Raw genomic sequence first — 14,038 nt, 5'->3', positions numbered from 1 at the left:
TCGTCCTCCTTTTAGCATTAAAAATCTTTTCCTTCGAAGAGATGGTTGACTACAGACCTCCATACATACTGAAGGGCTATCTTTGCAGCACTATAAACAGTTGTTTGTATGTTTTTTCTGCTGTTTATCTAAAACAAAATTTTAATCAAGTTGGTACACCCCCACCCCAAAAAAAAGGGGGAAAAACAAACAGTAATTTCATTTTATTAATTAAAATGTTAACATCAAAATTTTTTAATGAGAGATCGTGGAGAGAAAATTCATTAACAAATGTAATTATTAAATAATAAAACATTAATTTGTACAATAACACAGCCACAAAATTGATCGAATCGATTATGAGATAAAATACTTAAAACGGGGCCAAGGGCTGGACGATACTGGTAATAATTTGAAACCTAAAAAATAAATTATAAATTAGTAAAAAAAAAAATAACATTATATTAAATATTACCTTTATGCGGGGTAAGCGTCATGGGAACCGCTTGCAACTTTTTCCAGAAGGTTCATTAAAACTTGAAATCTTCCTTGAATCTAAATATTTTCGTTATATAGTGTCAAATTTAATATTTATCAATGTAAAATTTCCGGGCTTACATCGTTTACACTCCTGGATGGCATTAAGTTGCTTATTTTTGAGAATGTCTGCTCGGTCCCTAGTTCTTTTTGGAAAGTCTGAAGTATCATTTTGTCTTCTTCTCTCGTCCAAACCCTCTTCTCCTTAACCTCTTCTTCCTTCGGTTTAACTTCGATCGTGATTTCTTTGGTTTCATCTTTCCCTTCATCTTGGATGTTATTTATTTGAACTATTGTTTCTATATCTGAACTTGTATGTTCAGTTTCAGTCTTTACCTGAAAAAGAAAGTTACAAATTATAAAAAGAATTTTAGTTATTAAATCAGATTAAATTACTTGAGTTATCTCTTGTTTTGGACTTGGTTCATTATTATCTAAAATTTTCAGGATTTCAGACTTCCCTTTTTGACTTTCCTGAAAATGAGATTAGTTAACATGTAGAATAAAAAATTAACAATATCCAAACCACCTCGTCTACAAGACTGTAAATTGGGCTGACAGGCTGCAGTTGACCGAGGAACCTTGTGCTATCACAGGTGTCGGGATCTTCAAACGAACCGTCAAAAGGATCCCCTATGGAAGACTTGTCTCCACTAGAGACATCATCTTCTTCCCAGTAATCATCTTCTTCCTCCGTTTTGTCACATCTATCCGGGGAGGATGCGGGTTGGAGGTCTTCTTTAGTTTGAACTGCATTTTCATCCTCACAAAGAACTTCTAAATAAAACAAGTATTACGTTTGTGTTTTAAATTTGATGTGTTGTTACCACAGTGTACCATGGCTCAGTGAAGGGGGGAGATACGAATTGGGAAAAAAGCTGGGAACCACTGTAATTTTTTGGAAAGGGTAAATACCGAAACTAGGAAAAAGAATAAAGGTAAAGAGATGAGAATGAAATTAAAAATGAAAAGGGTTAAAAAAACCTTTATTTGGTGCGCTGACAGATTTTGATGTTCTTCTCTTTTCCCTCCTCTTGCTGTATAATGCTGGATGAAGTTTTTGGAGCATCTCCTCGAGTGGAGTTTCACCGAAGCTGATTCTTGCAAACCTTAGTACTTTGCCATCACGAATGTATATTTGGCCATTGAGAAACTGAAGAAACGTAAAGTTTAAAAATAAGAAATAAAAATGTTCAAAATCTTACTTTGAGATTGCAGGACAGGCAGAATAATTTGGGATCAGATGTATGGCATTTGCAGTTGCAATTCTGCTGGCAGCCCCGGTCAGGGTGTTCAGGTATCCTGATCCTTTCCCAGCCGCTCTCTTCCACGGAAACCTCGCTTATGTCTTCAAAATCTTCTTTTGAACTGAAAAATCATTTTTTCATACATATTTTGCGCAGTGAAAGATCACTATGCAAATTCTGACCTAGGAGGAGGCTTTTCATCTGGTAAAAGGTGAAGAAACGCTTCAGAAAGATGTGGACTGCCTTTAAAAATGGGCAAAATACTTGCTTTGATTGTCTCTGATGAGTTCACATTGTTTGAAACCTGTTGTTCCAGTGCATTGTGAAATCGGTTGCCATGGTGTGCCTTAAAAGTTTAAACATTATATTTTGTGTATTATCCTAAAGAGTAAAGTTATTGAACACAAACATCTAATTTTTTGAAAAAAGACCAGCATTTTTCAAAATACTGCAGGTCCATAAGCTTTCCGCACTCTTTCGCCTGGTGCGGACGGAGGAATCCGATGAAATCGTCAAGGAGTTGAGGGTAGTTTACTAATATTTCTGTCATTTTATTGTACAAGGCCACTGCAGCCCCCGGTTCATCCTTTAAAACTCAAATTGAATATTTTTCTTTTCCCAATTGACAAAGGATAGTGCAATGCGATGTGTTAAATTAAAATTAGACTTACGACGGCTTCGCTTAAAACCGTGATGAACTGTTGAAAAGTCCCCTCATCGAGAGTAGATTTTGCCTTCATAAAATAGGCCTCGGCATAATCTATAATCGTTTAAATAGTTGTATGTTATATTTCAATAAAACAATCATCTCTTACGATTGCCATCATGAGAAGGTCCCTTCTCATCAGACGATTCGTTACTGCATTCCAGCCTTTTTTTCTTTTTGACCTGATTCTGCACCATTTTTCGCTTCTCGCTACATGGAGAGTTTTCAGCCAACAGAACAAGTTCGTCTTCACATTCCTTTACAATAAAAAAAAAAAAATTTATAGGCCAATTTTTTACAAATAAATAAAATACCTTTTCACCCCCAGGGAGGGTTTCATAAGTCATATCAGATGCTAACTCTCTAATGCGTGTTGGAGAATTGTTTTTCTTTACCGTCAACTTTTGCACCGCCTCTTGGATTTGCCTAAATAATTGATAAATTTAATTTACAAATAGGCAAGTAGTAATTAATACATACGTACATCGGAGGCTTAATTTCTGCTTCGTTCTCTGGGGGTGTGTTGGCAGCTGTGGTGTTGGAATCCTGAAAATGTATAGTAAGTAACAGAGATAAACTTAAAATTCTTTCCTTAACATTAATTTTGTCCCAAATAACATTAAATAAATAAAATGCAAAGCTGAGGAAAGAAGAAAAATACCAGATCTTTAGAGGTTTAATTAAGAATATCTACAGTTGAGAACAACATATATAAAAGCTTGAACAAATTAGGCCATAGTTCAGTCATCTCTGATCAATGTATATGTGATATAAATGACATATCCAATTACAGAGGAATCTCAGGCATAGACAGTATCGCCAAAATTTTTTCTGGGCTCTTACTTCGTTGGTTGGAACTGTTAATCACCTCTAATGATCTTCTTGGAGAATTCAAGCTGATTTTCGACAAGGGTACTCAACAATAGATAACATTTTTGTTTTATTTAATATCATAAAATTAAGATTGATGAAAAGAAAACAAAAACTCTATTTCTTCTGTGTTGATTTTAAGGCAGATTTTTAAACTTTTTAACCTTGGCATATCTTCTAAATTAATCCAAATAATTAAGTCCGTTTATGACCAAAGCATCTTATCAGTGTGAGGGAAAACAGGCTTTTCAGACTGGTTTCACATGGAATCAGGAGTAAGGCAGGGCTGTATACTTAGCCCCCTTCTCTTCTCTATATTTATTGATGATTTACCTACCTATTTGGATGCAGGGATCAAGATTAGCTTGTAAAAAGCCCTCATGTACACAGAAGATGTGGTCTTTCTTGAGGATAACGTTTCCTCTCTACAAAAAAATATTAATAGCCTGGCGAAATACTGCGACCTATGGAACCTAACGGTTAATTTACAAAAATTGAAGATAATTGTTTTTAGAAGAGGAGGCAGACTAGGCTCGAAAGAAAATTTCAAAGAGACTCCTATCAAAGTAGTAAATCATTACAATTTCCTTGGTACACTAACTTTTTGTTTGTCACTCAATACACATTTTGTGGAGAAAGTCTCGGCAGCAAAGTTTGCGCTTAACACTACGTGGCCTGAGTTCATAATGCATGATTTGGTTCCTTTATCTGCCAAATTTAAAGTGTTTAATGCACTTTGCCATTCCATTCTCATGTACGGATATCAAGTTTGGGGTTTTCAACCTTAAAATCAGTTGGAAAATTGTTGAGGCACTTCATCTAGCAGTTGTTTGCCTTGCTTTCTTGTACTCCAAATTACGTAAACCCGTGTTGATCCCTTATTTCTGCACACGTTAAAGCTCCATTTTAAACATGTATACAAAACCCTAAAACTCCCTGGTCACCGCTATACAAAAAATACAGCTCAGGAGATAATAAATAAAAATATTTTTTCTGCTTCCCGTTCGGTGTGGAGTGCCTCGTGGGTGTCCGCTGTTGGTTCTCCTTTCCAACTGTTCAATCATAATCAGTATTCAATCATTCAAGCAACTGGCAAAATATCATCGCAGAAAAAAAAAAAAAGTTTGCTCATAATAACACAAAACAAGTCCTCTGGCCTTCCAGAAGGCTTTGATTTTCCTAGGAATTAAGTAAATAAGTGATCAAATTTTTTCTTGTGAAACAAAATTACATTCTTTAACAAGAGTGGTTTCAAACTGTTCAATGGTTGTTTTTTGATAGCGGAAAATGTCTAGTCCATCTCTTTATCATGTCCCTTAAGGGTTCTATTGGACTCGTGTCAGGAGAACGTCCTGGTCTATTCATTGCAATAAACCCTAATGAGTGACAACTTGAGCTACTTGCAGTCAACACAAAACTGTCCCCAATAAATGGAGCGAATTGGACCACATCTTCCGAAAAAACTTCCTTAATGTACCTTAATGAAGTCTGTACATTCATGGATTGATTCTACCCCATGTCATAACTACTGTCTTTGAAAAGGTTGTGACACGGATGGCACTCCAAGCAGCGTTCTCCACGACCTCACACGGTCTTGGTCATCTGATTGCCACAAACCAAACCGGCATCCATCAGCAAAGAGAACAGCCCCCCTCCCTATTGCTCGTGACCAAGCGAGATCCTGATTTGCGAATAGTCGTTTTTCTACCCGATGCCTCTCCAGCAATATAGAATCTGATGTAGGATGTATAGAGACTTGGCTATTCTCACGAAGCCTCTTGTGATGACTGTTTTAGAGTACAACCATACATTACAGACCATTGAACTATCAAGGAAGCCATTAAATGACGGTTCTGTAGTACGGTAAGAGCAATAAAACTATCATTTCTAGTGGTTGTACTTTGTGACCACTACTTCTCTTCAATCAAGACATCCAGTAGCACTAAACCGCTGTAAACCATCATTGATAGATCACGGCATACTTGTGCTATGTAACAAACACTACGTCCTCCTTAGGTCAAATAATTTATAAAACCAATAAACTCACTTGACAAGTTGGCTTGTGTAAGAATGAAATTGAACTGATTTTCTTTACTTTTAAGCAACAAGTTTTTAATGTTGTGCTTATGTTTTAAAATTAATCTTGATACCTAATTATTATGGACAATAAACAAATAAACACATTTTCGCCTTTAAATGTACAATTATTAATGTTCCAAATAAAATAAAGATGTATAATTACAATTAATAAAGGGTTAAAATTAAACATTTTTTCATGGCTTAATTGAAAAATACAAATTAGTTATAAAGTAGAAAAAACGTTTTGTGGACAAAAAATAATCACCTTTTTTATTTCCTCCTGTTGGGAGTTAGAAAATAGAAGAGGCATGCTAGGCAACATCGTAAATTTGTCTGTAATTATTTATTTAATAAAACTTTCAATCATTATCAATACAATTGTCAAAGGTAGAAAACCGGTAAGGTTATTTACTATGATAACCGCGGGGAGGTTACAGGACGCTAAAAGGACTCTCACTGGTAGACAATATCAATTAAGCACAGAAGGCGTGATCTACCTAGGAACTAATTTAGAGGGGACCAAATATGACTTTTCTTTTAAAATATCAGATAAAAGTAATTTTATATAATTATCTCTTAAATATTGACTTATATTTTAAAAATTTATATTTTTCTTTAATCCTCAGGAAGAACCAGTGGGAGTGTCAAATACCATATTGTCCGACTTCAATGGATATATGAGTATTTACCCAGTATAGGATAAAATTAAATGAAGGTGAAACGTAATTTTATCATAATCTTCAAACCATTCTTGAAGAATGTGATTTTATAAATTTAAACAGAGGGCTTCTGATCACAACCAGACATCGACCGATTTCCTCTTGAGGTCAAAACAGTGCGGACCTGTAGTATGGTCGTCTCTGTTCATATTGGTCTGTCAGATGCATTTTGGCATGTCATGTTTGGTTGTGGTTTTGGGCAAAATCAAGCAAGAATAGTTAGATCAGGATGACTTTAGATTGTGGTACATGTTCATGAACGCAGATGTTCCAATAATGGTTAATTACAATTAGGTGATGAAAGGAGACTAGGTAGTATATGTTCCTCAAGCACTGCAGCCTTTTGGCTTATTATTCCTTCCTTTTCAGTCTGTCAACTCAATCCTTCTTTTAAGGACTCATAGGTTTTAAGGTAAAGGAGATGATAATATTCATAAGGTACAAATGAGACCATTATTGAAAATGCCCATGTTTGTATGACTGGTCTTTTCATTCCTCTGAGTTTAGCCCTCTATAACTGAAGGTCATGGTGAGAATTGTTTTTAGCATAAGTGTACTGTGTCGTGCCCCTAGAATTTAACTAATCCTCCTAACTTTTTTGGATCCTTGTACATACAACCGCAGAAAGGATACGAAGGAAGATGCTGAGGTACTCAGAGATACCAGACTTGATTATATATTATATATATATATATTTTTTTTTTCCGGTGGGATCAAATTACAGCCTATCATTGCTTATTTGGTCTGGGTTCACCTGTTTCATTGTTGGGCCTGGGTGATTTCAGTGTAATCGATTCTTTATAAAACACTCAGAGAAGTATGGTTGGCAAAAAGCTGAAATATTGCCAGAATTAAAAGGAAAAAAAAAGCCAGTAAATATTTTCCCTGTCTTTGTGAGATTCATTTTTGACTACTCCTGTAAGGAAAATATGCCAAATTTGGGATTCAGTTTAAAGAAAACCGACTAAACAGGGAAACGACTAATATAATTATTAGATTACAAATAAATAATATAAAGGTAAAATTAGAAAATTTTCTGTAGGTACATAAAAAATGTGAACTATAAATATAAAACATAAATATGCTCAGTATATATAAACGAGAGAGCAAGGCATGCTCTCTAAGAAAGATTTCAGCTTTAATGCGCATAAATACAAATGGTTAAATTTTCACTAGAATTTAACAGACAATTTAAATGGCCTAGAGATAAGGCCAAGTTGTTTTTTCTTCACATTAATTACATATTTTTCTTCACATTTATTACAAACTAATGTCATTCTTAAAATATTTCTACAAGTAATATTTTAGTTGTTTAGGGTTGGGTCCTTTACACAAAAGCATGCGTCGTATGAGCGTCTGTCTGTGAAACATTTAGCTCGCCCAATGAACCAAAACGATAATAATGCGAAAATAACTATCACAACAAGTTTGCAGCTGCTAAATTTTTCGCCTCGTTGTTTTGGGAATTTTCAATGTAATGAGGTAAAAAGTGTGGTCCCATAGTGCTGGAGACCTTCATATTCAGCCCACCCCCTTCTCCACAATCTTTCACTTCGCACTTTGAAATAAAAAAAATAAAAAAACAGAAAAAAAATATCCTGGTTCACAATTTTATCTGGGTATGAGTATTTTTATGGTTATTGTTTGCTTTCGAGCTCCTCTCATGCCTCTGACTCCCCAGCTGGCTGCATTTCCGACTCAGCTATCGGTACAATCAAATTGTCTTTTGCCATTAAGTTATACTTGGTTATGAACTGCGTAAACCTCCGACAAAGATATGTTTCAGTCTGAAAACGAAAATAGTAAAGTAAAATCAGTTTTCCCAATAATATTAAAATAAAAAACAAATACCTCAAATTCGTCAAATATTGTCCGATGGTGGAAGTAAGCATGAGAGAATATTCTATAAACTCTCCGACACACGGATCCCAATTTTGTTACTGACGCATCTTTTATACTGACCCTTTAATAAAAAAGACAATAAAACACTGACTTTTTATTTTTATTTTTAATAATTGTTACCTGCTAGGGAAATATTTATTGCTATTTAGAAGGCAAGCTGCCCCGTCTAACGTATGCCTAGTGTAATCGATGGCAGGACATTCTTTGGGCGTTTTATGAGCTGCGCATAAAAATATCCATTGTTCTGTTGCTGTCATTTGTGTGCAAGTTTCTGGGTGGCACTCTCCTTGAAGCCTCACTGCTAAGCCATTGAGTTCCATGCAAAATTGCCTAAAGGATTTTTAGAATTAAAAAATGATGTAAAAGTAAAAAAATTCCTGTTAACCCATGGGTGTCGCAGATCACAGAACCAGTTTACAATTTTTTGTTTTGATATTATGATTTATTAAAAACCCATGAGCTATGCAGGAATTTACATTTTTACTTTTCTTCCTTTTTTTTTTTTTTTTTTAAATCATTATGATGTAAGTTCTTGCTATTTAAGCAAAAAATAGATAGGTACATCATTTGTATTTTTGTTGCAAAAATTGTCATGAATATGGCATAAATGGTAGTACCTTAAATGTTCATATTTCCAAACGCCCTCGTCTTGTCCTTCTGGAGGCGTAAGAATCACGTCTATATTCGATGGCTCCTTCCTGATTTGCTGCTGAATATACTGCGGTACAGCCAGCGTGCTGTCCATTTCCTCGAATGGCTCATCTGGCCAGCCATTAAACATCTACAAAGGGAAAAATATATACTAATTCCTACAATTTTATATCAATTCTAAAAAAGAATTGAACATAATACCCTCAGAATTTTATTCTGATTTATGATATTGAAAATTTGTGTTAAAAAAATTAGTTTTAATAAAGTATGTATAAAAATAAAATACAAAAAGACCATTTGGAGGGGAATGACAAGTTTTTTTTATTACGGAGGAGGGAGTTATTTTTATAAAACAATTCAACAAGTCTTAAAACTTTACATTTTAGTCTGGTTTTCCACATTGATAATATAGTCATAGTAATTCAAATAACCAAAAAATGAACAGAATTTATGCATAGCTTTTATTTATTATGAAATACTGATACCGTATCCAACCCGCTCCTCATTGCAGTACTAAAATTGTATAGTTAAAAATAAATATTCAATTAATATAAAAAATTCACTCAAACTCAAAAAACACTGTAGATGATGCATGTTGATCTGTGAGTCGGTAAACGCATGCTGAACCGGCATAGGGTCACTTATTTAGTCTGTTTTCCTTCCGTGTCATCTTCAGTGTGCAAAGACTTAATTTAAAAACTTCTAAGGTGGCTTGATGTAGTACTGGCCATATTTGTGTTGAAAATAACTGGATGGACCCAACAGCATATAGACTTACATGGACAAAAAAATGGACAATTCTTGATTGAAAAATATTGATTAGTTGAGCAGCAAGTTGAATAGTTCAACAAACCCACGGTGAAGTCGGACTCAACAAGGGACAGTATGCTGGTTCGGAATCTATTCAACTGGGTAAAAGAATTCAAAAATTTAAACTGGAATAACTGCATGTATAGAAATAATAAAAAGGAGTGTGTGAATATGTCAATCAACTTTTTTCCAATTCACGATCTGTAAGTAAGAACCATCATTTGGAAGGGAAAAAATGTAACAGCATATGTGTACTAAAATGTAGTCTAAATATTAAATGAGAAAAGACTCTTACAACTGTAAAAAATTAGGAAGTGCAGTAAAAAGGTACAATGCTTGAATATGACAACAAAACTAAAAAGAAATGAAATGAAGGATTTCAAATTCAAGGAAAAGTACATAATGTGTACTACTAAATATAATGAAAAATCCTATCATAATTTTAAAAAATAAGTCTCAAGAAAAAAAGGTTGAATCCTCTAATTCCATTTTTGGCTGTCAGATTTGTCTCTCAGTAAGAAATCCTCAAGCTTTAAGCTTCAAAATGGCTATCACCTTGAAAGGGAATTCAGAGGAAGGAGAAAATAATGAGTGAAAAAATCCGACAGGAGAATCCAATCCAAGATGAAAAGCTTATCAAAATACAAAAATTGAACTTGACCGGTTGTGTGATCAGAATGACTAATGGAAGATGGACCAAAATAATCACCATCCAAACTACGATGAGTAGAAAAATTTGCTGAGAATCAGTAGGACTCGACCTGAAACATTTGGAAAAAGGGGCTCGCTCAGTAAAGGGTCTGATGTCAAATTCATTTTATTAAACATCAGAGTCGATCAAAGATGAGGCATCGAACTTAACCAACTAACTACAGGCCATACTATGACTTTTGAGCCAAAATGCAGGCTTTCATGCCCGCAAATGTAGGGAAGATTGCTCAATGTGTCCAACTTAATTGAAGGAATTCCTTGCCTATAGGCATGAAGGAGGAGTGAGAATTGTTCTTGAGCACAGCAGCGAGCCTTTGGGTTTCATGTTCAGATTTTTGGAGCAAACAGGATTCTTTTATTGTATACAGTACTTGTTAGATATATCAATTTGTGTTTCCTTTTGTCAACTGAGAGTGAATGTTTGGTGTGGAGGGCCAAAGGTGGAATATTGAGTACCCCATCAACTCTCAAATACATTAGTTATGTAGTCTGTATGAAGAATGATGGTATATAAATAGGAATGAGAGTGTGGGTGGGTGTAGGTTTAAAACAATTGCATGCGTCAAGGACTTGAAATGATTAATTAATGGCCTTCAATTACTATGTGTAATTTAAGTTGATGAAATGATTTAGCTGTTGGCAGATAAAACTGAGGTCTGGCTGGGACTGCCAAATCACACTGTAGCTTGCATGTGAATCATCAAATGATTCACATAGCTTGCCATAAGAAGTCATATGTACTGCACATATGTACAGAAGTGAGCTTAATAAATCATTTGATTTATTTTTTACAAGAAGAGAAAGAAAATCTTATATGCAGAAATATAAAACAATAAAAAGCTTATTATTATTATTAACATAGTAATATACCACTGTAAGGGATAATAAAGCTGACTATTTTAAAATTGTGAATAATTAATATTTAGGAAATGCATTAAAAATCAATGTTATTAAAGGTTATATTTTGTTGACTTTGTCTTTTTTAACGACAGGGTTCTTTTTGCGAATCTCTTCTGCCCCGAGTTCCCTGTAGTTGATCGGACATTCGTGCATGTCAGTGTAGCGATGTATGGAACAAAAAACGTCTCCGCAACGACAGACAATCCCTGTCAGGCCGACTTTTTTCTTGCAGACAGCACACCTGTTTGCCTTTTTCAACTTTTGATTATCGGTAGGGACCAGGATCGTGGAGTTGTCTGGGTTGAAGTTGTGAGACGGATTTGATGGGTCATTGAGGATAAATTCAAAAGATTCTGCAGGGAGTGTGATTTCTTTTTCACTCTTCAAATCCTGGTCGCTCGTCGCTGGCAAATTCACATTGTATGCGGAAGGGATTGTACACGAGCTGCAACTTGGAACCATAAATGAGTCTTGTTCGGTATCTCTTTTAACAAGCGGGCAATTACTCTCGACTTCCTTTGTATCTTTAGAAGCTTTCATTTTGGAATCTTCGCTATCGTCACTTTCAAATATGGTGAATGGGATTTCAAGATTTTTTCTTACTTTTGTAACCGATGGGCATTCGACTTTCAACGTCTCCGGGATCAACTTGTATAAAGGATCGTTTACTTCAATCGCTTGAGGTAGTACTTCTACCGCTCCTACAGGCGAAATATCAGAAGATGATATCAAACACACACCAGAATCTATTTGGTCATTTTTTGAAATATTACTACTCGATGAATTTTCCGTCTGTTCGTTCTCATTCGCTCTTGTCACACTAGTATGAGGGTTTACCTCAGAATTAGAACTCTCGTCAATCCGTCTTTCCGATTCACTGCCGAGCTTATCCTTTTTATTTTCGTTCTCTGACATCCTCGCCAACTCTCTGTCCCAGTTATGAAGAGTAACCAGTCATCATTTTCTCTATCATCGGGAGTTTTTTCTCTTCTGTCGCTATTGGCATTAAGCAACATATTATTTGAGATGAGAGTGGGGAATTTTGGCTTTTGATTTTTTTTTTTTTTAACTAAAAATGTTTACATATACCAATCCATGTCTCACATGTTTTTTGTCTAAATGTATGGTTCTTAACACTTTCCTAATTGTGTTATAAAAACCTAAAAAAATCCCATTTTACAATTTGTTTTATTTAGACACTAGCCATGTGCAGTTTATTTTTTTTAAATAAACTGCTCATGGCAGGAGGAATACGGCAGCACTTCTGCCTTTTATGATAAGCTGATTAGAAAATTTTTAATCCTGATTTTCCACCAAATCACGTATAATCTCAGTTCGATTTTAAAGCTCGAGGATAATCTTGTATTTTTTTCTATGTAAAGATTGAACTGTAAATTTAATAAACTATCTAGGATACTGGGGTGTAGGAATGTGAGGGAACGGTTGCCCTATGGACACATTACTAATCTGTCTTATGTTCAAAATTAGTCACCAAAGGTCATAAAACCGGCTAAATTTTTTTTCTTCAAAGACTACTTTAACAAACTCAAACCGGTTTTGAACAAAGGTTTTAGCAATAATATATGAAAACAAACACTAAACTGTTAAAAATCTATTGTGTTAAAAGTCAACTTACGGCCGCTTTTGTCCCAGGACGGTTCCTCCTCAGAACCGTCGAGGGTTGGTTTCCTATTTTCATCATCAAACCAATTTTTCTTATTGAACTTCAACCCCCGGAAATAGGATAATCTTGACAAATCGACACTTTGGAAATTAATTAAAAAACGGGCAGAACACTGAGACCGAGCTGTTGGGTATCTCTCGACTCAGTCCAGGTTGCCATCTTCGCCACCCAATGCAGCCAAAACCGGCGCGATGGATTTCCCGTTTTGCACGTAAAGTAAAATATTTAATTAAATATGTTCAACTACTTTTATTTCCTTCTAAAACATTTTATTATCTGTTTGAAATTAAATTTCGTTGATTTTATATCACTTGAATATCATTCGTTACGATTTAACAATAATGGCGACCCTCCATAAAAAACCCTTCTAACGACAAGCTATTTATTTAATTATTCCTTCTTCCAAAAACATTTTTATTTGTAATTTTTAAAATTATACAGGGTGTCCCAGAGAAAAAATCCCTAAAAAATGGTTTCTCGATTTTCTAGCTAGTGAGCTAAGAGAATAAGTGAATAGGAGTGTAATTAATGGATAACTTCTCTACTCTCAAAACGTTATAATTCAAAATTTATAAAAACAGAAAAGTTGCCTGTAGCGTTCTAACACTGTTATGATGATATTTAACATAAAAAATAAAAAGAGTATGAACTTTAATAAGAACCATTGATAGATTCCGTGTTAGAACAATGTGGATTTTTTCAACTCGCTTTTTCCTGCTTTGACTCCAATAAATAATCGATTCAGGGTGTACCGGAGAAAGTGAGGAAAATTTTTTTGGGTGATAGTACACCCTATTTGCAACAACTTCCAACGTATTGTCCGTATATGTATATATTCAGTACCTGACGGGATACGATTTGGTGTTAGTTTTTCTGTAGAAATTTGAACAATACCAGTTTGTTTTTAATTAATAATGTAAAATTTGGTATGCCCTTATGTTTAATTCTGGAGATTGTCAAACTTCACAAAAATTTCATTATTTAATAAGCTTTCACACACTAAGAATATCCAGAAGAATATACTAGTTGCGTATCAATTTTGAGTTATATGGTTATAAATTAGAAAAGTAATCCATTACACTCTTAACACACCACTATTCACTTAGCTCACTAGGAATTAAATCGCGAGATCATGGCGCGTTTTTTGAGAATTTTTTTAAGGAAATTTAAAAAAATTCAATTTTTCTAATTGAACAGCCCGGTAGGATTAAAAGTAACTTACCTCATCTGCAGTACATGCCAA

General features: G+C 34.6%; 4 protein-coding genes across 5 annotated transcripts in view; 1 reads left to right on the top strand and 3 right to left on the bottom strand.

Annotated features, from left to right (window-relative positions):
* The window catches only part of LOC106662160 (tyrosine decarboxylase), a 165,421-nt gene that overhangs the window by 107,765 nt on the left and 43,618 nt on the right, over window positions 1-14,038 (top strand). The window lies entirely within an intron of this gene.
* On the bottom strand, window positions 219-5,931 carry LOC106662161 (GON-4-like protein). The gene is made up of 14 exons (XM_014386009.2): window positions 5,684-5,931; window positions 2,954-3,015; window positions 2,784-2,895; window positions 2,579-2,726; window positions 2,435-2,523; window positions 2,173-2,349; window positions 1,946-2,109; window positions 1,722-1,884; window positions 1,501-1,669; window positions 1,046-1,293; window positions 913-990; window positions 598-852; window positions 455-534; window positions 219-398 (listed from the first exon to the last, which is right to left on the bottom strand). The coding sequence occupies exons 1-13, from the start codon at window positions 5,738-5,740 to the stop codon at window positions 457-459; spliced, it is 1,800 nt and encodes a 599-aa protein (XP_014241495.1). The 5' UTR covers window positions 5,741-5,931; the 3' UTR covers window positions 219-398; window positions 455-456.
* Window positions 7,231-13,037, bottom strand: LOC106662163 (MOB kinase activator-like 4). Its single transcript, XM_014386011.2, has 5 exons — window positions 12,748-13,037; window positions 8,657-8,820; window positions 8,160-8,369; window positions 7,989-8,100; window positions 7,231-7,924 (listed from the first exon to the last, which is right to left on the bottom strand). Exons 1-5 carry the CDS (start codon window positions 12,811-12,813, stop codon window positions 7,799-7,801), a joined length of 678 nt encoding a protein of 225 aa, XP_014241497.1. The 5' UTR covers window positions 12,814-13,037; the 3' UTR covers window positions 7,231-7,798.
* Window positions 11,153-12,271, bottom strand: LOC106662162 (zinc finger A20 and AN1 domain-containing stress-associated protein 6-like). The gene has a single exon (XM_014386010.2). The coding sequence runs from the start codon at window positions 12,024-12,026 to the stop codon at window positions 11,169-11,171; it is 858 nt and encodes a 285-aa protein (XP_014241496.1). The 5' UTR covers window positions 12,027-12,271; the 3' UTR covers window positions 11,153-11,168.

Source organism: Cimex lectularius, unplaced genomic scaffold (assembly GCF_000648675.2).
Source record: "Cimex lectularius strain Harlan isolate CLEC.00 unplaced genomic scaffold, Clec_2.1 scaffold51, whole genome shotgun sequence".
Taxonomy (NCBI): domain Eukaryota; kingdom Metazoa; phylum Arthropoda; class Insecta; order Hemiptera; family Cimicidae; genus Cimex; species Cimex lectularius.
The sequence above is the reverse complement of the archived record's forward strand: the minus strand, read 5'-3'. Positions and strand labels throughout refer to the sequence as shown.

Excerpts from the sequence above, each read along its gene's own strand:
- LOC106662163 (XM_014386011.2), bottom strand. The coding sequence starts at position 12,813 with ATGATGAAAATAGGAAACCAACCCTCGACGGTTCTGAGGAGGAACCGT. Across the intron at positions 8,370-8,656 it reads TGGAAATATGAACATTTAAG|GCAATTTTGCATGGAACTCA; the intron begins GTACTACCATTT and ends AAAATCCTTTAG. Across the intron at positions 8,101-8,159 it reads AATAAATATTTCCCTAGCAG|GGTCAGTATAAAAGATGCGT; the intron begins GTAACAATTATT and ends TTTTTATTAAAG.
- LOC106662162 (XM_014386010.2), bottom strand. The coding sequence starts at position 12,026 with ATGTCAGAGAACGAAAATAAAAAGGATAAGCTCGGCAGTGAATCGGAA.
- LOC106662161 (XM_014386009.2), bottom strand. The coding sequence starts at position 5,740 with ATGTTGCCTAGCATGCCTCTTCTATTTTCTAACTCCCAACAGGAGGAA. Across the intron at positions 3,016-5,683 it reads AACAGGAGGAAATAAAAAAG|GATTCCAACACCACAGCTGC; the intron begins GTGATTATTTTT and ends ATACATTTTCAG. Across the intron at positions 1,294-1,500 it reads TGTCAGCGCACCAAATAAAG|AAGTTCTTTGTGAGGATGAA; the intron begins GTTTTTTTAACC and ends TGTTTTATTTAG.